Source organism: Solenopsis invicta, chromosome 14, assembly GCF_016802725.1.
Source record: "Solenopsis invicta isolate M01_SB chromosome 14, UNIL_Sinv_3.0, whole genome shotgun sequence".
Taxonomy (NCBI): Eukaryota; Metazoa; Arthropoda; class Insecta; order Hymenoptera; family Formicidae; genus Solenopsis; species Solenopsis invicta.
The window spans coordinates 6,628,304-6,655,702 of NC_052677.1; the positions used below are offsets into that span (position 1 = coordinate 6,628,304).

General features: G+C 31.7%; 1 protein-coding gene and 1 long non-coding RNA gene across 3 annotated transcripts in view; both read left to right on the forward strand.

Moving 5' to 3' along the window:
• The window catches only part of LOC105205478 (lon protease homolog, mitochondrial), a 62,979-nt gene that overhangs the window by 27,204 nt on the left and 8,376 nt on the right, over positions 1-27,399 (forward strand). The window contains exons 3-8 of one of the 2 annotated variants that reach the window (XM_026139758.2): positions 8,542-8,714; positions 9,081-9,391; positions 17,057-17,248; positions 17,318-17,622; positions 17,755-17,894; positions 18,755-19,037. In XM_026139758.2, coding sequence (XP_025995543.1) covers positions 8,542-8,714; positions 9,081-9,391; positions 17,057-17,248; positions 17,318-17,622; positions 17,755-17,894; positions 18,755-19,037 — 1,404 coding nt within the window. The remainder of the gene's footprint in view (positions 1-8,541; positions 8,715-9,080; positions 9,392-17,056; positions 17,249-17,317; positions 17,623-17,754; positions 17,895-18,754; positions 19,038-27,399) is intronic. The other variant, XM_026139759.2, reaches the window with a different exon arrangement.
• On the forward strand, positions 13,808-16,591 carry LOC120359470. The gene is made up of 2 exons (XR_005576249.1): positions 13,808-14,340; positions 14,604-16,591. It is a non-coding gene; the product is annotated as an uncharacterized LOC120359470 (long non-coding RNA).

The window sequence follows — 27,399 nt, forward strand, 5'->3', positions numbered from 1 at the left end:
CCGCATTACACAGTGCCATCCGGGCCCTGATCATCTCATCCGCGTTGTTACGATAAAGACGGCAACTGCCGAATACAAGCGACCAATCACAAAAATCTGTTTCTTGTCTGTCGACATCAATTCTTGCAATGAGCGCGACAACGCCACGGCGCACAGTGGGCAAAAAGGCTCATTTTTTGGACAAAAATCGACCGACAGTGCAATTCTTAACCGATTTCAAAAAATTTTTTTTTTAATTACTCGTAATGAAATGCTCTATTACGTGGACCTGCGCCTTTTTTGAAACAAAGCTTTAATTAAAAATGGCGGATCAGAAATGATGACGAAAGTGCTGAAATGATATTGAACGTGATACCTCATCTACAATATTGGATATATTTACGCCAAATAAGGTATATATAGCTTTTTTGACACGCTAAATATGAATTTAGTAATTAAAAAAATTCTAAAGTAAACGTGACATTGAATATAGAAATCAAAAATATTGAAATTAGACAATATTTAGTAGATTTACAGAAAAGTTCGTAAACATTAGATACATTATTATTATTAAATGTTTTTCACAGTTTGTAATATTATATTGTTAAAAGACTAGAGAATATTATATTGCTAATTAGCAGAATTTTGTTATATTGCTTCGTTATAATTGTTTGTGAATGACAAAGCAATGCCTAAGCCCTTTTACCGCGTCAAGGTATCTGCCATTAAAAGGGTGTTTGGTTTTTTGGGGGGTTTTTGGTTTTTTGTTTTTTTTTGTTAAAAATTTTTTTGTATAAAATTTTTTTTGCTGTTTTTGTTTTTTTTGTTATTCCTATATCCTAAGCATTATATTACGCATTATTTATACACGCACACGTATACGCACGCGCATTCCTAAAACAAAAAGTCTATGTCCTCAGTCTAAGACTCAATTAAGAGATCTTTTATTTCAGGTGAAAATTCTTTTGGTGTTTTCTCTTGCTCAATTCTAATATTACTGATTAGAGGATCAGATGAAATCAAAAGATAGTGCATTATATCCTCGTTAGTGCATTTCCTTGATTTCATCCTGCTGTTGTGAGCTCGAGCTTTTCTAAAAATTTTATTACTTGCCTCTTGCGCTTCTTCCGACAAGCAACCAATTGGCAAATCTAAATGTTTTATTATGTTACTACCATGTAGTAAAACCTTATGTACTGATGGTGGCATAGCGTACCAAGGATATAAATCGAGACACAGTTTTGCGGTATCCAGACAGTATTGACCAAATTTCTCAAAATTTATATCTTTGCCACATGCTAATATCTGCAAAATGTTCCCCAATCGTTTTATCACATGTATGTGCAGTCCTGTAATTTCTGCTATACTTTCAGCGTGTGCAAAAAAAGAACGGGCAACATTTCCAGTGTTTGTTGTCCCTGAGCCTTGCTTTACAATGTCAACGGTTAATGACAATTTCGATTTTAATTTATTTTGGATCCTTTTTTTTCTTTCGGCTTTCAAAATTTTATTATCTTTCTTTGCGTAGCCTAATTTGAAATCTAAATTGTAACTAATATGTAACAAGTACTCCATGAATCGGATCCAGCAATGCAATGTAGAAAGACCAAATTTATAATTATCTGTAGTACATGGAAGACTTTCAATGTATTTTATATTATTAATATTTTTTGGACTTACTCCACAAATGTTGCAACAATTCGAGGATTTTTGACCAGTTAAAATGTTACAGATTTTGCCATCAATCATTGTACATTTGATGTTGAACGATATATTAAATGCTATATTTTCTACTGTGATAAATGAAGATTCCAGTTTCTTCAAGGCATCTGAATAAAATTTGTATTCATTAAGTACAATGTTATTATTTTCTTTTACAAATTGAAATTTTATTGGGCGGCAGTAATTAACAGACGATGGTCTTTTATTCTTCCACACAATACTATTTTCAGCCACCAACTGAAGCGGGACAAATGATATTAAAAATACAGCGTTATCACAGAAAATATCTTTTACTATTTTATCGTCATCATCATCAATATCAGTTGATTGATCTTTCTCTGAAGTAACGATTTCTGGTATCCATTTCTGCCTAGTTGTTTGTTGTCCGGATGCGCCATCCATACCCCATTTACCATACAAAACCAACGTTTTATCGCGTAATTCGTAGAGCTTTTCTTTACTTAATGTTAAAAGAATTCTTTCTGTGGTATGGTTTAATAATGATTCGATATTTACACTTGCACCAAAATCATTAACATTTAAATCTTTTGGGTAGCAGTTCTCTTTAGCGCTCTTAATAGCAGTGTACGGAGGATATAATTTACTACCATGTAGCATCTTATTGTATGTCCGCAGCTTGTTATACTTAACTTTTGTTAAGTCTAAGTCTACATACATAGCTAAGATATTATTAATATTTTCAATATTTAAAGTTCCTTCTTCCGTATCCGAGTCATCATGAGATTGGTTTTGTAAACATTTAGCAGCTCCCAAAATTTCCTCAGCACCGTGGTTTGAAATTATATTTTTAATACGTCTTTTTTTTGTTCTTTCGGAACTTTCGTTATAAGATATGGATGGACGACCTTTTTTATTTACATTTTTCATTTTTTCATTTGGTGCAGGAACTTGTAATGAAAGATTTTGTGAAGATTGTGCTATATTTTCAACTGATTTATTTGAAGCAATATTGAATCTCACTATAAACTCCTTGTTTAAGAATGTTACATACTTTTGTTCAAAACGTTTCTTTTTACGACTAACGGTATTCCATTTCTTATTGTATAAAGGAAAAAAATTGTCTCGTAAATTTATTTTTATTTGCATAAGTTGGTTTTCATCCAAATTGTGCTCACTTCTTAAATTATTTAAAATTATATCCATGTTATTTTTATTTTCATCTGAATAAGTCCACATATATTTGCATAACGTTTTATACTTTATTACGAAATCCATCTTTTTTGTATGTTTTTAGAATTATGATTTTACTTAATCAAAACGAAAGCGTTATTACGTACAAAGTATTAACACGAAAGTGACTTTGCTGGTCTAATACAATCAACACATATATTCTAATCCATACATATGTCGTTATGAACGCGATAGTCTTCTATACGCAACAGCAAGCATGTGGCTCGCTACGTATAGCGATCGTCAATTTCTGCAGCTTGGCCGCTGCCGATCACAGCGCTGTTTTAGGAATGCGCGTGCGTATACGTGTGCGTGTTGACGATCGCTATACGTAGCGAGCCACATGCTTGCTGTTGCGTATAGAAGACTATCGCGTTCATAACGACATATGTATGGATTAGAATATATGTGTTGATTGTACTAGACCAGCAAAGTCACTTTCGTGTTAATACTTTGTACGTAATAACGCTTTCGTTTTGATTAAGTAAAATCATAATTCTAAAAACATACAAAAAAGATGGATTTCGTAATAAAGTATAAAACGTTATGCAAATATATGTGGACTTATTCAGATGAAAATAAAAATAACATGGATATAATTTTAAATAATTTAAGAAGTGAGCACAATTTGAATGAAAACCAACTTATGCAAATAAAAATAAATTTACGAGACAATTTTTTTCCTTTATACAATAAGAAATGGAATACCGTTAGTCGTAAAAAGAAACGTTTTGAACAAAAGTATGTAACATTCTTAAACAAGGAGTTTATAGTGAGATTCAATATTGCTTCAAATAAATCAGTTGAAAATATAGCACAATCTTCACAAAATCTTTCATTACAAGTTCCTGCACCAAATGAAAAAATGAAAAATGTAAATAAAAAAGGTCGTCCATCCATATCTTATAACGAAAGTTCCGAAAGAACAAAAAAAAGACGTATTAAAAATATAATTTCAAACCACGGTGCTGAGGAAATTTTGGGAGCTGCTAAATGTTTACAAAACCAATCTCATGATGACTCGGATACGGAAGAAGGAACTTTAAATATTGAAAATATTAATAATATCTTAGCTATGTATGTAGACTTAGACTTAACAAAAGTTAAGTATAACAATCTGCGGACATACAATAAGATGCTACATGGTAGTAAATTATATCCTCCGCACACTGCTATTAAGAGCGCTAAAGAGAACTGCTACCCAAAAGATTTAAATGTTAATGATTTTGGTGCAAGTGTAAATATCGAATCATTATTAAACCATACCACAGAAAGAATTCTTTTAACATTAAGTAAAGAAAAGCTCTACGAATTACGCGATAAAACGTTGGTTTTGTATGGTAAATGGGGTATGGATGGCGCATCCGGACAACAAACAACTAGGCAGAAATGGATACCAGAAATCGTTACTTCAGAGAAAGATCAATCAACTGATATTGATGATGATGACGATAAAATAGTAAAAGATATTTTCTGTGATAACGCTGTATTTTTAATATCATTTGTCCCGCTTCAGTTGGTGGCTGAAAATAGTATTGTGTGGAAGAATAAAAGACCATCGTCTGTTAATTACTGCCGCCCAATAAAATTTCAATTTGTAAAAGAAAATAATAACATTGTACTTAATGAATACAAATTTTATTCAGATGCCTTGAAGAAACTGGAATCTTCATTTATCACAGTAGAAAATATAGCATTTAATATATCGTTCAACATCAAATGTACAATGATTGATGGCAAAATCTGTAACATTTTAACTGGTCAAAAATCCTCGAATTGTTGCAACATTTGTGGAGTAAGTCCAAAAAATATTAATAATATAAAATACATTGAAAGTCTTCCATGTACTACAGATAATTATAAATTTGGTCTTTCTACATTGCATTGCTGGATCCGATTCATGGAGTACTTGTTACATATTAGTTACAATTTAGATTTCAAATTAGGCTACGCAAAGAAAGATAATAAAATTTTGAAAGCCGAAAGAAAAAAAAGGATCCAAAATAAATTAAAATCGAAATTGTCATTAACCGTTGACATTGTAAAGCAAGGCTCAGGGACAACAAACACTGGAAATGTTGCCCGTTCTTTTTTTGCACACGCTGAAAGTATAGCAGAAATTACAGGACTGCACATACATGTGATAAAACGATTGGGGAACATTTTGCAGATATTAGCATGTGGCAAAGATATAAATTTTGAGAAATTTGGTCAATACTGTCTGGATACCGCAAAACTGTGTCTCGATTTATATCCTTGGTACGCTATGCCACCATCAGTACATAAGGTTTTACTACATGGTAGTAACATAATAAAACATTTAGATTTGCCAATTGGTTGCTTGTCGGAAGAAGCGCAAGAGGCAAGTAATAAAATTTTTAGAAAAGCTCGAGCTCACAACAGCAGGATGAAATCAAGGAAATGCACTAACGAGGATATAATGCACTATCTTTTGATTTCATCTGATCCTCTAATCAGTAATATTAGAATTGAGCAAGAGAAAACACCAAAAGAATTTTCACCTGAAATAAAAGATCTCTTAATTGAGTCTTAGACTGAGGACATAGACTTTTTGTTTTAGGAATGCGCGTGCGTATACGTGTGCGTGTATAAATAATGCGTAATATAATGCTTAGGATATAGGAATAACAAAAAAAATAAAAACAGCAAAAAAAATTTTATACAAAAAAATTTTTAACAAAAAAAAACAAAAAACCAAAAACCCCCCAAAAAACCAAACACCCTTTTAATGGCAGATACCTTGACGCGGTAAAAGGGCTTAGGCATTGCTTTGTCATTCACAAACAATTATAACGAAGCAATATAACAAAATTCTGCTAATTAGCAATATAATATTCTCTAGTCTTTTAACAATATAATATTACAAACTGTGAAAAACATTTAATAATAATAATGTATCTAATGTTTACGAACTTTTCTGTAAATCTACTAAATATTGTCTAATTTCAATATTTTTGATTTCTATATTCAATGTCACGTTTACTTTAGAATTTTTTTAATTACTAAATTCATATTTAGCGTGTCAAAAAAGCTATATATACCTTATTTGGCGTAAATATATCCAATATTGTAGGTGAGGTATCACGTTCAATATCATTTCAGCACTTTCGTCATCATTTTTGATCCGCCATTTTTAATTAAAGCTTTGTTTCAAAAAAGGCGCAGGTCCACGTAATAGAGCATTTCATTACGAGTAATTTAAAAAAAAATTTTTGAAATCGGTTAAGAATTGCACTGTCGGTCGATTTTTGTCCAAAAAATGAGCCTTTTTGCCCACTGTGCGGCGGGCGGTTTAGCACGATAAATAAACTTCGTGCCTGTATATATGTAAATATTAATCTCTGTTACTATTCATTACATTGTTGTATTCCGCTTGGCTCTAAAACCGGTCGAATTTATCGAATGTCACATACATTTGAGGCGGGCGGTATGTTTCCGTTTAAATCAGAGAAAGAAAGGATCAACGGTCGCTCCGGTTACCTTCTACTCAAGGACCATAATATAAACATCTTCGATCATTCTCTTCGCGCCGAAAGCGGCCCTCTCTCCTTTCTTTCTCTACCAATTCCAATCATTCACCTGCGAATTCTCCGAAAAGGGGGGACCGGGGTTTTCCGGCCGGTTGTCGGGCCTTTTCGCTCAGATTCGTTTCTGACCGAGAGGCGATCACACTGTATTAGCATAATATAAGTACATATTACTCAAGGAGATCAGAAGTTCTTTACTCATTTCCATTCCTCTCGACGCGAGCCTTTACTAAGGCTGTACTAGTCAACATAACGAATTAATAAACAACCCAGGATAAATTCGCAAATCTAACAACTGCGTTCCCCTATTCTCTTCTCCTGCCTACTGTGTCAGTTATGGAGTCCAATTTCTTAAACGCTATTTTGGGTTAAATTACGAAAACATTAATTATTACAAAATATGAACAATATTATAAAAATTGTCATATCATTTGGAGACACTTTCTAGTTCGTATTCATGTTTTTAAAGTTTTATTTTTAATTTTTATTTATTACTCAAAATCAAAGTCATACGCTAGTATTGGTAACTTTCTCTAATTATGTTAAGTTGTTTTTATTTGTTCATTGCTCTGGTTTAATTTCTTATTTGTTTATTAACTGAATACTGATATAAATTGTATCAATATGAATAATTATATAAATTATACAGAAGCACGTGATCCATCTTTTTTATAATCTCTTTATTCTGTCAATGAAATAGGTTTGGTCAAATCCTTGTCAAATATTTGTTTACAGCAGCAATCACTTCATCATTGGTCGTAAATTTTTTTCTTTCAGCCATTTCTTTCGAAACAAAAATGTCACGGATAGATTAGGGCATAAGAGAATGGAGAACCAATTTGTAATTCATGCAGTTTGGTCATGTGTCGAATATGTTTTTGGTCTATGTCAGCAAACATGGCATTCATTGTGCGGTCAGTTTTCTGATACCCAAATCTTGTAATATTTCAAACACACATGTTTTGTGGTATTTGCTATTACTCTGACCTTTAATTTCTGATTATCCAGTACAATTGGTGTATTTTGTTGATGATTTCCTCAGTCGTTGTGGTTTTTAGGCAATCCAAACGCTCATCATCAAACATACTTGTATGGTTATGTTTAAATATGGCAAAGTTAAGATTTCTGTCTACTCACTGCGGTTATATTGAAATCGTAACGTTATAAACAAGAAATCACACAAAGTTTCCGTCGTAGCATTTGTAAATAAAGAAAATTTGGATGAAACAGAATAATGAAATCACTTTAAGACACTTGTAAAAATGGATCTTGACTATTCTTTTTCTGCTTAATAGTTAGTAAATAGTTATAAAAAGTAAAATAAAGCAAGAAAACACATGGTTAAGATGAAATTTCCGTTATGACGTTTGTAAATAAAGAAAATTTGGGTAAAACAAAATAATGAGATTGCTTTAAAACACTTATAAAAATGGATCTTAATTATCTTTTTTCCGCTTAACAATTAGTAAATAATCTTAAAGTGAAACCTATTCAGGTTATCAGAAAAACACATGGATTGAAAAGAATGAAAAATATGCTTTTATGTATAAAATTCAAAGAAACTACGTACGGTTAATTTTTACGAATTTGGTGAATACGTGACAAGTCACATTTTCACAATGAAACATAATAACAAAATGACATGCACGACAAAATTTCATCGTCAATCTATCATGTTTCACCTATTAGTTTGAATTTTGTCCTTGACGGTACGTCGCATCCATCAACGCGGAGTTCTCGACTGAGGAGCCTGGAGGAGCCTTAAACTGTTGAAAATGATGAAACAGAGTCATAAACAAAATCCAACTCGGTTTTGATTTCTGTCGTTTTTCTTTTTAGTTTTAAGTATTTAATTACAGAGCAATATTTACTTCTTTCCATCGTTGAAACCGCCGTTGAAGAATATACTAACGCGTATACTATAATTAACTAACAAAATAAAAGCATTGTATATGGCTGAAAATTTAGGAGCAATCATGCCCCAATAAAAAGATGCAACTTTCACACAACAGTTTCTATCCAATAATATTATGTTCCTACTCGAAACTTATTAAACAATGTGTAATAATAACGTAAATTTTAATGCATAACATTTATACAGAAATGAAGCTGATGTTGTTCAAAGCTTGGATGAGATTTATCCGATTGGAACTTTCGCCCAAGTACACGAAGTTCAAGATCTGGGAAACCGGTTAAGATTAGTGATTATGGCACATAGAAGAATCAAGATTGTTAACCAAATTTTGGAGGATGCTAATCAAAAAGTGGAGCATGGTAAGGGATGTATTTATTTACCGCACTTTTATATTACAATAAAATCGCATTTTATAAAAATTTAATTCTATGAAGCTGACATTAAAATCTATAACACAACTGTTGGACTTATGATGAGACTTATTTGATTCAGGTTAATTAAAGGCACTAATTAATTTCAAGAAACCATAATTATATGATTCATGTAAAAAAGAACGCAAAGTTTATTTTAATAACAATAATTGAAGATTTATAAGTTCAGTGGTCCCACCGTCAGCTCCGCAAGGATTAATATTTTGTTAAGTGATTGAAATTTTGTTATACGATTTGATGTTTCTTTATTCCCCGATTATTGTTTTTATATATTGCCCTACCTACTTTACACAGAGATGAAACTGACGTTTCCACTATTAAATACCACAATTACCGTTCCTGTAGACGACCCGATGACCAGTAGCAAGACAAACCGGAGATCTTTGCGTAAAAAAGCAGAAAATAGAATTACAGAGCGAACTGAGAAAATAGAAAAAAATAGTGAAACCGGTTCTACAGAAATAAAATCGTCGATAAATTCAACCGAAAAGATTATGGAAAAACCATTAGACTCATCGATCCCTCAGTCTGGTAGTCAACCTATACTAATGGTGGAAGTTGTAAATGTCACACATGAAAAATTTAAGCAAACTGAAGAGATTAAGGTAACATAAACTCATAAGATTGCTATATTTTAAAAATATTTTTTTTAATTTATTAAAAAATAAATTTAATAAGTATTAACGAGATTTTTTATAAATAATGTGAACTATAGATTTTTAATATTAATAGTGCATATCGGAATTTAAATAGCATAGAACAATCTCACATAGCACGTAATATTGCAGTGATATTACAGTAATATTGCAATATCACAGAAATATTGCAGTATCACAGAAATATTATGTATTACTATACTGTGAAATATCACAGAAATATTACATATGACTGTGAAATATTACAGAAATATTGCTGAAATATGACACGTTGATAATAACATTAAAATATTCTAGTGACATTGTTGCAATATATTGTTGCAATATTTAATCCTAAAAAACAAGGTAATGTCAAATGACGTGTTTATTATGTCTTATTAACGCAACGTCACTATCTCTTTGATTAATTTTGATATTTTCAGTATCCTTAATATTCTTGGTAATTCCGCTATTCTATAGAAGAAATCAACTTAAAAATAAAATAATAATGTTCTTGCCCTTTCGGGAAATGAAAGTGAAAGTTAAGAAAAAAGAATTAATTTACTTTATTATTCATTTAGATATTTTCTTAGTTTATCCCTTAAACTGCACAGAAACAAATTCAGTATTATATCAACAATTTATTGTTTCATATATAAGCAAGAATATAAAACTTTTTAAAAGAATTTATAATCTTAAACAGATTTGCTTACATGAAAAAAAAAATTTTCTTTATGTAAGCAAATTATGTTTGTTTAAGATTATAAATTCTTACAAGAAGATTTTATATTCTTGCTTATATATAAAACCATAAATTGTTGCTTTGATCTTAATTTTTTTTCTATGTTTATTGTTCGAAAAGAATTACACCATTGGTAAACAGTTTATAACTTTTTAATTTGTAACAATATTACTTACTGTTTTAATTATATCAATTATATTTATTTTTTTCTATGTCTAATCTCTGTCAGAAAATGTGCGATTAAAACCGATGAAAACGGAATTCTTTTTAATTGGTTATAAGCTGTTTTAATCGATTCATTCCACGAATGGATTAAAAAGTAATCGGTTTTACTTCTATACGAGTCGTAATTGATTTTAATATCGCTTTCGCGAATTATTTCTAATCCGAAATAATTACAATCTAATCCATACTGTTGTTAATCCAAATAAATTTGAAGAATCTGATGGATATATAATCCAAAATAATCCGCTTAATTTCAGATGAAAAACAGAAGTTTCATTTATTTTATAATATTTTATATTATAATCTTACATATATTATATATATTTGTAATATATGTGTGCGTGCGTGCGTGCGTGCGTGCGTGCGTGCGTGCGTGCGTGCGTGCGTGCGTGCGTGCGTGCGTGCGTGCGTGCGTGCGTGCGTGCGTGCGTGCGTGCGTGCGTGCGTGCGTGCGTGCGTGCGTGCGTGCGTGCGTGCGTGCGTGCGTGCGTGCGTGCGTGCGTGCGTGCGTGCGTGCGTGCGTGCGTGCGTGCGTGCGTGCGTGCGTGCGTGCGTGCGTGCGTGCGTGCGTGCGTGCGTGCGTGCGTGCGTGCGTGCGTGCGTGCGTGCGTGCGTGCGTGCGTGCGTGCGTGCGTGCGTGCGTGCGTGCGTGCGTGCGTGCGTGCGTGCGTGCACAGAGTGTACAGGGTGTCCCATAACACATCACAAACATAAACATTTCAGGGAGCGAAAGAGGATAAAATTTTGAACAAAAAGTTTTTTTGCAAATTTTAGCTCAGATCATTATTTACCGAGTTATTAGTGGTTAAAGTTAATCAATCAGATTGCGCTCAGCCGGAGCGCCCAGAAGCGTAGCGTGCCGTGGGGCTTCTCGCGCTTACTATCTAGAGGCGCGGTCGCGACTCGCGCCTATGTAGGAGAAGTGAGTCGCAGACCGACCCTCTTTTACGCGAGTCAGCGAGTTCCAAGCATGCGAAATTATCAGATCTCAGTAACGACTGAACCGATCAAGTTCTGAGTAGTCTCAAACGATAGCTTGGCCTCGACTTGTATAATAAAAGTGTTTTTATTTTTTCTCTCCGTGCCCTACGAACGGAGATATCGCGACGCAAAGTCCAAATCTCAATTTTTACATTTAAGAAACGTCATCGTCGCTAAGATTTTCTTGTCCAGTACATATTTTCGACACAGAGAGGCGTTTGCTATTATATTATATTAGCTATATTCAATCAATCATGTCATGCACCTTCATCTAACCTGAATAGTAGTTGTCACCTAACGCAACTGACCATTCCGTCACGGCGATTTCGGTGGAGCGAACAATCCTTTAATCCGTTTTCCGCCTGGTTAAGAATAATCAGTACAAAATTACCGTTTCAAAAAAAAGGTAAGAAAAGGCACCAAGTGTATGTGCGCGCACCTAAAAACTTTTATTTTTTTCTGCAAAACTCAAGTGGTACTATCTCTGTGTTAATTGAAAAACTTACTATGCCAGCCCATGTTGTAATATCTTGAACTTTAATATACCTTTGTGAATTACAATATTACATTTTATTCTATTTTATTTTTACAATTTTGCCAAGTTGAAATCATGTCTTTTATTACAAAAAAATACAAATTGCTTGACACTGCAAAACGCATGATATCAGTATAAAATTACCTTTTCAAAAAAAGGTAAAGAAAGGTATGCGTGTGCGTGCACTTTATCTTTATTTTTCTTCTAAACTCAAATGATATTATTTTTGTATTTTAACAGAAAAAATTTTTTATGCTAATTTAATTCTACAAAATCCAAGTAGTACTACTTTGTACTTTATATTTTCATTGAAAAATTTTCCTATTCTAACCCAATTGGTATGTATTTGATTCCATAAAACTTAAGTAATAGTGTAAATCATGTCTTATTACAGAAAAAAAAAATTACATATTGCTTAACACTACAAAACGCGTCAGTACAAAATTACCTTTTCAAAAAAAAGGTAAAAAAAGCGCTTATGTGTGTTGCGCGCAACTTATTTTGAAATTGTGTAATCTAATAAAAATGATATACGTTTATTAAAAAAAAAATGTGTGAAATCTTTTAAAGTGCGCCTATTATAAAAAGAATATACTTTTTCTACAAAATTAAAGTAGTCGTATTTATATTTTCTTTGAAAAACATTCTTATTCTAACCCAACTGGTAGTATCTTCAATTTTTATACAAAACCCACGCGGTATCTCTGTATTGTTATTGAAAAATCTTCGTATTTTTAAAATTCAAGTGATAGCATCTTTAATTTTCATTGAAAAATTTTATTCTAACCCAAATAGTATTTCCTTAAATGTTGTGTAATTTAATTCAACCTAAATGCATTTTTCCAAAAAAACTTTTAAACAATCAAAGTACTATTTTTGTATTTCCATTGAAAAATCTTTCAATTTTAACCCAAGTGGTTGTATTTAATTTTAACAAGTTTCAATGGAATATATAACATTTAATTTAAAAAATTAAAGAGGAAACGGTACAAAATGAGAAAATTTTATTAAAATAAAAATTTTTTTATGTACAAAAACATGGCGCTGCTAGATAGGAAAAGCAATGAGAAGAATTGAATAATTTCTGTACAAAACCTAATTGCTACTATCTCTGTATTGTCATTGAAAATCTTCTAAACCAAGTGGTATTTAATTGAAAATAAATAATATATTAAAATTTTGTAATCTAATTTAACCTAAATAATTTATATTTTAACAGAATCTTTATTTTTTTTTATAAAATTCAAGTTGTATCTTAAGTTTAACTTACGATAAGAATTACTTAAATGTTAAAGAAACTAAAACTTATTTCGCAAATTTCTTTTATAACGCATATCTTACAAGTGTTACATTTATTGCATTCTTTCTTATGTCTTTTCTGCTTTTTCTATCTAGCAGCGCCATGTTTTTGTACATAAAAAAATTTTTATTTTAATAAAATTTTCTCATTTTGTACCGTTTCCTCTTTAATCTTTTAAATTAAATGTTATATATTCCATTGAAACTTATTAAAATTAAATACAACCACTTGGGTTAAAATTAAAAGATTTTTCAATGGAAATACAAAAATAGTACTTTGATTGTTTAAAAGTTTTTTTGGAAAAATGCATTTAGGTTGAATTAAATTACACAATATTTAAGGAAATACTACTTGGGTTAGAATAAAATTTTTCAATGAGAATTAAAGATGCTATCACTTGAATTTTAAAAATACGATTTTTCAATAACAATACAGAGATAGTACCATGTGGGTTTTGTATAAAAATTGAAGATACTACCGGTTGGGTTAGAATAAGAATGTTTTTCAAAGAAAATACAAATACGACTACTTTAATTTTGTAGAAAAAGTATATTCTTTTTATAATAGGCGCACTTTAAAAGATTTCACACATTTTTTTTTTAATATAAACGTATATCATTTTTATTAGATTACACAATTTCAAAATAAGTTGCGCGCAACACACATAGGCGCTTTTTTTTACCTTTTTTTGAAAAGGTAATTTTGTACTGTAAACACTTACCCGATTAAAAGTTTATTCTAATTCTTCATATTAATAAATAAATAAATAAATCAATTAATGTCCCATCACGCGTGATTGCACAGTGATATCATCTGCGCTCACACTTGTGCCCCCATCACGTTGTGAAGGCGATATGATAGCGTTCTCACACGCACGATGTGATAATCACGCGTGAGAGCAATATGAGCCTTCATCAATTGTTATTTCGGTTATATTACGTCGATGCAGATGAAATGGCCGTTTTTTAATTTAAGTTTCAGACAAATTTAAAACTTGTTTTATTAATCAAAATAGTGTCTATTTACTTCAATGAACTTCTGCCAATGTGATACAAATGCATCAATTCCGTTCATAAAAAAATTAAAATGACGTCATTAATGATGAAGGATGGATACTCACGAGGTAAAATATCGAGGTTTGTATCCCCAGAATGAAATTATTCAAATCAACGCCTTGTTGTTTTTTTACTTACAATACCTTCACTAAATGCAGTATTAATGTTACGCGTTGCCTCGGTTGCAGTATTACCAAGTTTGAATTTGTACAAGTAAATTATACGAATTTTTTATTTTTTATCACGGCGTTAACACAAACTTTTATGACTAACAGTACAATATATAAATAAGATTATGTGCACTAAATCACGTGTGGACCATGTATTTTTTACACATTATGCAGATATGATCCTCTGTATGGAAGAAAAGTGATCTATAGGGGTGAGAAATTCAAAATACTGTAAACGGCCATTTTATTTGCACCAAGTTAATATAATGTGAGTTATATATTCCTTCTGTTTTTTATTTGCTTATTTATTCAAATTCAAAGAGGAATATTTTTTATCCTTGTTTTATATTTTTATATTAAATTATTTTAAGAACTTTTGTTTTTAAGAAATAAAGATTTAGAAATAAAAATATAAACATATTGTTTTCATATTTTGCTCAATAGCGATATTATCTAACAACTATCTAGGTAAAATCATATTTAATTGTATCTTTTATCTAAATAAATTAAAATTAAATTACCTTATATAAGATCCATTTACATGTACATGTTTATCTTTAAATAATTTTAAGTTATCTAAACGTAACACTGTATGCAGAGTGACCCATTTTAATCCAACCACGCAAATAACTCCGAAGATATAGGTGATAGCGAAAAATAATCCCTACAAAAGTTGTAGGGTTCAAATTTGGCCACGCGATGATAATCTTGAACTTGATCTTGGAGTCAATTTTCACGGTTGTTTCAAGATCAACTAATTTTTTTTAAATTGAACACTTTATGTTTGATTCCAGAATGTAATAGCTGGTTTTAAAAGCTTTTTAAAGCACTATAATAAAGTTATTTTTTCTTAAGTACTTTTTGAGTTATGAGGCTTGAAAGTTAATTTCTCAAGAAATACACTTTAGATCAAAAAATTAAAAAACAGGTGTTTGATATTTTTTTGAAAAGTTATCTAATGATAACCATATATTTTTATCATACCGCCGGCTTTAGCGTTGCCTGATATACACAGCGAGAAGGCAGTACGGTCGGATTTTGTACATCATGTAGCCCTTAAAAGGGCTGATATTATAGTTAATGTTTAAGCAAAGAGGTGCTTAAAAGTGAAACCGTTAACTTGTTGACAAAACTGGATTCAGCGTTGAAAGTGCGTAACAGTATGCAAAGAAAGTGTCACGTCAATATTGTTGCACGCTATTTGAATTCTTTAAATCATGTGAGCTCTGGTGGTTGGTCTTTCTCGATAGACATAATCTTTGAGGAAGCCCCACAAGTACAAGTCAAGAGCAGTTATATCTAGTGACCTTGATGGCCATCCAATGGGACCTACCTCCTCTACCTATCTACTTTTCAGGATACATTTCATTGAGGTAGTGCAAAATGTGGAACACCATCTTGCTAAAACTACATTCTCATTTTTTGCGTGCAATAATATTACACGCGACACTCTTTTGCGTACAGTTACGCAAACGTTTCAACGTTTAATCCAGCTTCATCAACAGATTAACGGTGCCACTTTTGAACATTTCGTTGCTTAAACATCAACTATAACATCAAGGCTCTTTAAGGGCTATATGATGTACAAAATCCGACCGTGCTATCTCGCGGTGTACATCGGGCAATGCTAAAGCCGGCTAAAATAATAAAAAAATATGGCCATTAGATAACTTTTCAAAAAAATTTTAAACATTGTTTTTAAAATTTTTTTATCTAAAGTGTATTTTTTAAGAAATTAACTTTCAACCTTGAAAAATACTTTAAAAAAAATAAATTTATTATAGTGTTTTGAAAAGCTCTTGACACCAGCTATTAGATTCTGGAATCAAAAATAGGGTGTTCAGTTTAAAAAAGTTGACCTTGAACTGACTTTGAAAATCAACTCCAAGGTCATGTTCAAGATTAAGATCATCATCTGGTGGCCCCCTTTGAACCCTACAACTTTTGTAGAGGTTATAGGTGAGATAAGGTATTCTAAACAATTAGCATATTTATAAATAACAAATTATTTATTATATATTGCTTAAATTTTGAAGATGGTAATATTAAAAGTTCCTGTGTGTTAAAAGATATAGGTATACATAAATGAAAAGTGATTCCTTTTTTTTACTTTGGAGAATTTTTTCAAGTATTGAGATTTTACTGACATAATATGGTAATAATAAAAATTAAAATTGAGTCATTATCTTTAATAAGACATATATGTATAAATATATGCAACGAATTTATTATTTAAGAATTATTTTACATTATTTTATAAAAATGAATAACGATATACAATAATAATTGCATAACAATTGCGCTAGTAATGCACACACTGAAGAAGACTCTGAAAAGTCGAAACGTTTGTGACTAAGATAATAAATATAATTTATATGTTATATTAACACCTAAAATTTTTTGTTCGTCTCACTGGCCTTAATTTGTTATATTATTATACGAACTATTCAGTTTATTGGAATAACAATGTAATATTTCTCTTATCATTGTTATTAATTATGCAATAAGATATTTTAAAATATTGTATGTATAAATATAAGAATGTTCTAAATAAAGTACATCAATATCAAACAAATATGGTACAATCGCGAACTATAACTTTAATATCAGAAATAATTTCTAAACAGGCATTGACGCAAGAACTCATCAAAACGATCCGAGACATAATCAGCATGAATCCCTTATATCGCGAATCTCTGCAACAAATGCTGCATCAAGGACAAAGGGTTGTGGATAATCCGGTTTACCTCAGTGATTTAGGTGCCGCTTTAACTGGAGCAGACGCGCAAGAATTACAGCAAGTTTTAGAAGAAATGGATGTAAGTGTATTGTTATATCTTCGAATTTCCATATGTATGAAAAATATTAAAATAATATTTTACCCGTAGATTTTAAAAAGATTAAGGCTATCCCTTGCGCTTTTGAAAAAGGAATATGAATTAAGTAAATTGCAACAGAAAATTGGTAGAGAAGTTGAGGAAAAAGTAAAACAGCAGCATAGAAAGTATATTCTTCACGAACAATTGAAAGTTATTAAGAAAGAATTAGGATTGGAGAAGGATGACAAGGACGCGATAGAAGAAAAGTACAGGGAAAGGATAAGACAAAAGACAGTCCCTAAACCGGTTATGGATGTGTTAGAAGAAGAGTTGAATAAACTTTCCTTTTTAGAAAGTCACAGTAGTGAATTCAAGTATGTATCAAATATTATGATAAATATATATATATACATATATATATATATATATTTATTTATTTATTTATTTATTTATTTATTTATTATACAGTGATATATATAAATTTTACATGAATTTTGTATGCTTAGTGTTACAAGAAATTATCTTGACTGGCTTACATCTATGCCGTGGGGTGTAACAAGTACAGAGAACTTAAATCTTCAAGATGCCGTCAAAATTTTGGATGAAGATCACTATGGGATGGACGATATAAAGAAAAGAATACTTGGTATACGCATAAATGCGCGCATATACATTTTAAGAGAATTTTTTCTTAACATTTATTCTCAAAATTGTAGTACAATTTTATGAGACAATTTATTATACTTTTAATTACACTTTTAGTAAAATTAGAAAAATTTATCTAAACTATTTTATAAATTTGGGTTTATTGTAAAATAGTTTTATTAAATTTTACTAAAATGGTAATAATATTTTTCGAAATTTATGTTGTATAATGTTTTTGAGAATAAATTCTAAGAAAAAGTTTACTATAGATATTTATATAATAATAATAAGAAAAAGAATGACTTTCTCGATCTGCATAATTCTGCATCTTACAAGTTTGATATTTATTAGACTTGTTTTTAAATTTGCAGATGTATATAATATTGTATATAATATTTTTATAAGGACTACGGACAATAGTTTATGCACTTATTATTTTAATTGAAAACTTATTTTAGTACAGTTGACTTTCCATGAGAAAAAAAGAGATTTTACTCTTTGATGTTATAACTCATAATTCATAACCAATATGAATACAATCGATATATCTTTGTGGAACGAGAGAGCGTCAGGAATAATGTAAATCTTAAAATTTAATGTCAATAGTTATTGCACTAAAGAGAACCTAAACCGAGGCTCAAATTGCGTTTTCATTTTTATCCATGTAAGATTCTGTAATCTGTACAATTGTTGCGAGGATGACTGCATTTAATACTTGTAAAAAACTCAGTTCCGTAATAACAATCGCGTGGAGCTCTTGTGACAATTTCTATCTCTTTTTAGTTTATTATTTAGAGCCTAAATACTTTTTTTTTAATATTTAATAACAATTTTAATTATATATTATGCTTTTAATTACAGAATTTATTGCTGTTAGTCAATTGAAAGGTAGTACGCAAGGAAAAATATTATGTTTCTATGGACCTCCTGGGGTTGGCAAGACGTCAATAGCTAAATCGATTTCTCGCGCTTTGAACAGAGAATATTTTAGATTTAGCGTTGGCGGAATGACGGATGTGGCAGAGATTAAAGGACATAGGAGAACATACGTGGGTGCTATGCCAGGCAAAGTCATTCAGTGTTTGAAAAAAACGAAAACTGAGAATCCGTTGATTTTGATAGATGAAGTCGATAAGATTGGCAAGTATGTAATCTTTGTTATATTATACATAAAAAATACAGCATTCGTTACTTTCTTGTAATACTAAAAGGTGAAATATTAAATTTAAAAATTACATTATTTAATAATTAATATTAAAACACAATTCTAAATTAGTGTGTATATAATTAGCTTTTCTTTATATTAAAGAGTTTTAGATCTTTAGCGAATCAAAAACTAGTATTTTTCAGCATCATGTAAAATTTCTATTTAGTCCTTAAGGCTCCTGAGTACTCGCCGCGGCCATATTGAAGTCGTGACGTCAGAAGCGAGAAATTGCGTGAAATGACACGTAATTTTGTCCGACATGCCATTTGTAAATAAAACCAATTTGGATAAAACAAACTAAGCAGATGACTTTAAAACACTTCTAAATATCGGTCACGACTATCCTTTTTCCGCCTAACAATCAGTAAATAGTTGTAAAAAGCATGTAAAGTGAAGCAATTGAAACAGGAAAACACATGGGCACATAATTTTGTCCGACGTGCCATTTCTAAATAATGCCAATTTGGATAAAACAGACTAATCAGATGGCTTTAAAACACTTCTAAATATCGGCTAAATAAACGACTATCCTTTTTTCGCCTAGCAGTCAGTAAATAGTCGTAAAAAGCACGTAAAGTGACGTCTATTCAGACAGGAAAACACACGGATAGCTATTAAAAGGAGTGAAAAATATACTTTTATGTATAAAATTCAAAGAAACTTTACTCGCGGTCCATTTTTACGAATTTGGTAAATACGAGACAAGTCATGTTTTTACAATGAAACACATAATAACAAAATGACATGCACGATAACATTTCATCGTCAATCTGTCACGTTTTACGTGTATTAGTTCTAATTTTGTCCGCGACGAAATGTCGCTACCGTCAACGCGGAGTTCTCGGCTGAGGAGTCAGGAGCCTTAAACACTGATCCTATAAAATACGTGAACACATTTTTCGGTCTCGGATACCGAACTTTTTTCAACTTTGAGAAGCTATAACTTTGGATCCAATCAATATTTTTTTAACAATCTTTTTCTTTTTAAATGCAAGTTTAAAGTCTCAGAAATATAACTGCACAATCAGCATTGTGCACAATCAGCATGTAAAAAATTTATTGTGAAATTATAAAAAAAAATTATTAAGCGAAAATGAAAAATTGACTCAAAAATCTACTTTTTTATAAATTATATTACAATAAAAAACTTTTAAGAACTTTAAAATACAGCGTTTTAAAGCTAAAGAGTCATGCTTTCAAAAAACAATTATGGCATTGTCATTCCTTTTAAAAAGTATAATTATGTAACACAGAGAATATGAGGTATTTTTGGGTGTCTAAAAACCCACTTTTCTTTAAAAAAATTATCTTAGTAACAAAAAACTTTTAAGGATTTTATATTACAGCGTTTTAATATTAAAGATTTATACTTTCAAAAAAATCATGTCATTGTCATTCCTGTTAAAAAGTATAATTATGTAACAAGGCGAATATAAGGTATTTTTATTATCTCAAGGTGTCTAGAATTGAAAATTGATGTGTTTTGTGATATACCTTGGACCCCGCGCAGAAGCCTCCTTTTCCACAGCACATAGTATCTTTAGACAGAACATACGCGAACATACCTGTTTGAACGTGTTTTGTCTCCATTATTATTATTATTATTACTTACGAAAAAGTTACACTCACACACTATGGTGGTCCCACAGACTCCAACCAAACTTTGTTACCGTGTCGTTCAAATTCTAGTTGATCAATAAAGTTGATCAATCACTTTAATCGAGAGAGGAGGTTTCGAACTTTTTTTATCCCCTGGACTGAACTTCCTATCTCATTTCGTCTTCACACAGCAAGCATTCAAGGTACCATAGGGAGCCTCCCAAATCCCCTAGTGTGTTTAAGAATTAAAAAGGTAAATAAATATTGTATTTCTGTTTTGAAAATATGTTTGTTACGATCGGGTAGGTCGTCTCGTATACTCATTCACCTGCGCACTTTGGTTACACACACGCGCTTTAGAAATAATATAGATAGACTTTACAAACAACGGTCTTTAATAAAATATAAGTGACAGCTTGTTTTACAAGAACAAGACCAAGACCCAACACAATAGCAACCGTTGACAGAGAATTATCTTCTCCTGTTGCGCTCATCGATCGCCTCGCACGAATTGATCATAACAGCTTCCACAGGGCGGGCACGCAACACTGCTCCCCTTTTTCAAAGTTGTCGTTTCTTAGGCCCACGAGAAAATCCCGAATCAAAAACCGGGGCGAGACGATCTTCTTAAAAAGGACTTCTTCGAGCGATTCTTCACGAAGAATGTCGCCTCGTACGAATCTCAGAACTAAAATTAAAACAGAATCCGACAAGTATCTCACTTAAAATAAAATAACCCTGTAAGGGGAAAACTTTTTTAATTACGAATTCTTGTCTTCTATATCTTAAACAAAATTTAAGATAAAGTTCCCGCGAAAAAGACCTAAATCCGACGACTTTCCGCTCCACCCTGAGCTCCTGTCTCAGGCCATCGAGCGCTGCCCTCTGCGATCCAAAAGAAAAAGAATCTCACTCAGCTCCTAACGAAAGAACAATCTTTAGAATTCATCTCCCAAGGCGAAGATTTTTAAGGAAGCTTGACCCCCGGCTCTACCCTGGGTTCCTGCCACAGGTTACCGAACTTTGTTTGCGTCTACAATCACAATTCACTCGACGACCTCCTGTTTTTTTTCGCTGGGCGCCTACCACAGGTTACCAAGCGTCGTCCACTTCTGAAATCAAAATCCACTTGACGACCTTCTGCTCTACCTTATGCTCCTGCCATAGGTTACCGAGCGTTGTCTTGAGCAATATCAAACAAAAAATGACAACCTGCTCTCACCCGGCCCTCTGCTTTGGGAACCTGAACACCGTTTGCTGCAAATCCATTCCCTTGAATTAAATCAAGAAATTCTAAAAAGAATAGAAACTAATTCTAAGCTTCTGAGGAAAGAACGGTCCACGAATCCATCCCCCAAGACGAGGACTTCCAGGGAAGCACGACGGCCTCCTACTCTATCCCGGGCCACTGCCACGAGTTACCGAGCGCCGTTCCAGCCATTCCCAAATCAATGCCTTTTTGGAAGAAAAGAAACCTCAGATCGTCTCCCTCCTTCCTGGGACGAAATTTCAAAAAAAAAGATTCTAAGCTAAAACCGAAACTTTCTCACTTCCTCTAAATTACTTAAGAAATTGAAAATTCTAAGAGGAAACGATATGCCATGCGTTAACTAAAATAGAAAAATTAATAGAAGAAGATATAAGTGTAAAACGCGCCTGACAAGAATTTTCCGTAACCTTCCGCCCTTTCGTTGAACCCGCCCCGCAAAATTCGACTAATTCGAGTTTTTTTTTACAGAAGTCAAAGAGGGACATTCCGCGTGGAAATGTCTCACAGCTCCGCACTGCCAACATTTTTTTTGCGCGCACCCAGAATTCTTTTCAAAAAATGTTCCTTTCTCCTTTCTTTCAAATTTCTATGGAAAACAAAAACTGTTTTCCTGAATAACCTTGATAGCCATTGCTGTCTTTATAGCGGCTTTCAAGAAGTCTGAGCTTCTAATTGTAGCGTCTATTTTAAGAAAACATCTAACAATGCCGCGATGAATTGCGCACAGGCAATCTTATCTCGCACCTCGAGAGAACATTCTGGATAAGCTAAACGCGACAATCGCTCAAGATCCACACCGAAAGTAAGCAGATTTTTACCAAATTTCTGCCTCCGATTAGTGAATTGTTTATAAAACGTCTGACAATGAGTCATATGTCCCTCCCCGAAACGCAATTCTAATCTCGACTCTAATTTGGAATATCCTAAATTTTCTAATTCCACCACTTCCAAAATTACACGCGCCTTACCCTTTAGGCTCGTCGCTAAAGCCACAACTTTTGCGGACTCATCTCAATTATTTGTCTGTGCAATTAATTCAAACTGCGCGAGAAATTTGCGTAAAGGAGCACTTCCGTCATACGTATCGGGTTTTCTTCAAAGGGATGTTTCACTCCCTAAAAGTGAGATTGGGCACGTATAAAAAAATATGTGTCTCTTATTATGATCTGAACTACAAAGAATTAAACACTCGTCAAAATCGAAGGGGGACATTTCCACAGTACACGGACGGGTGCGCGTACCATGCGTTATGGAGTTTTCAATTATTTTTGGAAAATGCAAATGTCGCATTATAACTGTATCATACACCGTTGAATTTGTAATAAAATAAGCTTTATTTTGCTTATAAAGAAAAATAAAAATTTTGAAAAAGTAGGTAAGTGATGAGGAAAAATATAAAAAAATTTTTTTTAATTTTTTTACTGTTATAAAGTACTCTTCGATCCATTTAACTTTTATTCAGAACATTTTCTTTATTTCTTATAGTTTTGACGATATACGTTTCAAAAGAAAAAATCCGATTTTCTTTAAAGGGGTGTTTCACCCTCTAAAAGTGGAAACGGGCACGTATAAAAAAATACGTTTCTCTTATTTTTATCTGCATTATAAAATATTAAAAGCTTGTTTAAATCTAAGGCAGACACTTCCGAACATTTTCGTGTCAATTTGAAAAAGTGTTAAATTTAAAAAACGACCCGATTTTTTTGATCCTATTTATTTTTACTTGATAGTTGTATGTATGCTATGAGTTCTCTAAACATTAGTTTACATTGGTTCACGTATAATAATTTGTATATTTGACACTAGATATTTATGGCGGGGATTATTATATACTCCGTTTTTTTCTTCACAATTTCCGTTTTTTCTTTACTCTAGTTACCTACGTTGATATTCATAGTTGATTTTTATTTCAAGACTATCTTAAGTAATGTCTTAAAATGCTAATACGATTCTCTGATTGATGATCGGCCTTTCTGTCATTGCATTGTCTCTCCGTTCTCTGTCAATTTTACTGCTATTTATTTTTTTACTATAGTTTTAATTATGCAACTCCACAGAAAAAATTTTTGAAAATTTATTTGGGTCGGAGTAAATTTTCAGTATGTATTCTGAATCCGAATCCTGGTTTTTTGTCTATCATCTTAGGTTTATTCAGAAATGATGGATTCAATATGATTAACTAATATAGCGTATTGCACAGCATATTTCACTGTTTTTCAACGGACTTTAAAACTTTGACCTTGAAGATCAACTTTGCTGATCACAGATTTAACATTAGAATTTTGAAATGCAATATGACGGATCAAGGTAGTAAATTTTGATATTTTTCAACAGATTGTCTTGAAACTTTGACCGTGTGATTCATTCTATTGTATTACAACGTTAATATTGCTTTTATATTTATACAAATACATGTATTTAAACCTAATCTGCAATAAGATGTTTACTTCTAAAAATGTTATACTATAATATATTTAGACTGTGCATTTGAGGAATAGGGGTAAGACTCATGTAAAAAAAGATCCACTTTATTTTGTGAAAATACGTTTTCTCTCGTTCGCACATGCGTGCAAAACGTACATGAGAGAAAGAATTAAAAGAATATATTTAATATATATATTCTTTCAAATTGCTCTCTCAGATGTACGCTTTGTACGCATGCGCGAACAAAAGAGAACGCACTCCCGCAAAACTAGAGCTCAATATTACAAAAGTAGCGCAATCTTTTTATCTAAGCGATGCCGACTTCAATCGTCATGGCCCTAATAGGTCTCTCATCTAATGAACGTTCAATGATTCTAGTTTCTACACTTTTTAATAGAGTTGGACCTAACATTAAGTTCAAAATAGCGTGTTTGCGTTGCTTTTATAATATAGAGCTTTACACAAAACAGAGGATCTGTTTCTACTCGAACTTTACTTCCACTCCTCGAATACACAGTCTAAACACATGTCTATGGCATAAAATTTTTTAAAGTAAACATTCTATTACGAATTGGGTTTAAATACATAGAGGAAAGAAAGGAGTTGTGGAATACCATTTTGTTTTTTTTTTTGTTTATAATAATTCAATAAATATTAAAGCAACACAATTCTAACCAATGCCAGTTTATTAACCATAAAGTTCTACCAATCACTCTATAAGCGGAAGTTTATCGGGTATATAGAACGAACGTAATTTACAATTTACTAAAAAAGATGCGTTTGTGGAATAGCAAGAAGATCGTGAAATGCTAGCAACTAATGTCATGAAAAGCACTTTTATTTATAAAAAAAAGCAAATAATTTTTCGTACATTTTATACAAATAATTCTCACAAAAGATTTTATGAACGTTGCATAAAATATATTTTATTTACGTGAGAAGCAAAAAGACTTACTTTAATTAAGCACCTTGAAGAGATGTAAATCCGATGCAGTATATCTTATTGTTAGATAAAGATGATAACGCCGACGGTACTGAAATTTTGAAGTATCATAACTCAGGAAGATTTGAACTAAAAAGAGTTTGTAACCAGTGTTTCGAAAACGCTTTGGCGTCAGCTACAAAAACATATAATGAAAGATAAAAAATTTAAATCAATTTTAACACGACCTTTACGACACCACCCGAGATCAATTGCATATGTCCACGTAATGCATTACTTGATCCCCAACCACTTTTGTTTGACACATTTTTTTAAATAATCACTTCTCTCGTTTCCTAATTTTATTGTCGTGATTTAAAAAACGAAAACACATTTGTTTGAAGATTACTATAAAAAGAGAAACGATAGCTGTTATTAACTAACTTTTGATATACACTAGGCAACAAAATTATCATAACATTTATTTATACCAAAATTTTGCATACCTTTAAATAATCATAACTTTGTTAAAAATTATCGTACTTAAAAGTTTTTTTTTTTATTTTAAAGTTTAAAGTCTCTACTTTAAGGTGCATTTGGTCAATTTTGAATTTTTGTTTTTCTCTTTCCGTTGTTTCTTTAAAAATAAGGACGTGTTTTGTTTTCAAACATTTGCATAGTTTGACGCACTCCACGGGGTAGGATAAATATTTTTTGTTAATGTTACGACAGTCATCGTAAAATTTGGAGTTTTCCCTGCAAATTAAAAGAAAAATCAGGTTTGTACAATTTTTTTTTAAGAGTTAGGATGTATCAAAGTTATGTATGCATTTTTGTCAGTTACCGCCAGCATTACCCTGATTTTGATTTGTCTCATTGATGATGAAGCGATCCTTTTTAGCTGACGTTATTTGTCTTCGACCTTGTCTTCTTCTTCGACGAAATCCGCCTGTTTCTTGATAACGACCCCAAACTCAAGAGATAGAGGATCAATGAACACCTATTCTCTTTGCAACATAACTTTGATTTAATTTTTGCAAAAGAGCAATGATTTGCCCACATTGAATTTTGTACAAACTAGGCATTATTACGACTTTATTGTTTGCTTCTTGAGTGATACAGTAAAGAATGAGTTTACGCTTATATAGAATTTTGGTGTTTACAGTTTTTGCATAATTTAGAGAAACGCTGTGAAATGTAGCGATTTACATTGATTTCCATAAAAACTGTAAACACCAAAACTCTATATAAGCGTTAACTTATTTTTTACTGTATTACTCAAGAAGCATACGATAAAGCCGTAATAATGCCTAGTTTGAACGAAATTCAATGTGGGCAAATCATTGCTCTTTTGGCAAGATTGAATCAAAGTTATGTTGCAAGGAGAACAGGTGTTCATTGATCCTCTATCTCTCGGGTTTGTTATAAAAAAATCGGCGGTTTTCGTCAAAAAAGAGGACAAGGTCGAAGACGAATAACGTCAGCTACAAAAGACTGCTTCATCATCAATGAGACAAATCAAAATCCGGGTAATGCTGGCGGTAACTGACAAAAATGCATACATAACTTTGATACATCCTTAAAAAAAAATTGTATGAACCTGATTTTTTTTTCAATTTGCAGGAAAAATTCCAAATTTTACGATGGGTATCGTGACATTTGCGAAAAAAAATTTATCCTACCCCATGGAATGCGTCAAACTATGCAATGTTTGAAAACAAAACACGTTCTTACTTTTAAAGAAACAGCGGAAAGAGAAAAACAAAAATTCAAAATTGACCAAATGCACCTTAAAGTAGAGACTTTAAACTTTAAAATAAAATAAAAAACTTTTAAGTACGATAATTTTTAACGAAGTTATGATTATTTGAAGTTGTGCAAAATTTTTGTAGAAATGATTGTTGCGATAATTTTGTTGCCTAGTGTATTAATTTGATTACTCCTTTACTCTGAAGAGGATCTAAATTCAAGATCGAAATGTCTGTACACTTCATTAATACAATTTATAATCTATAATATATATGGTAGAATCTTTTTTTTTATGTTATGTTCTAATAATTGCGATGGCTCGCATTTGCAATTAT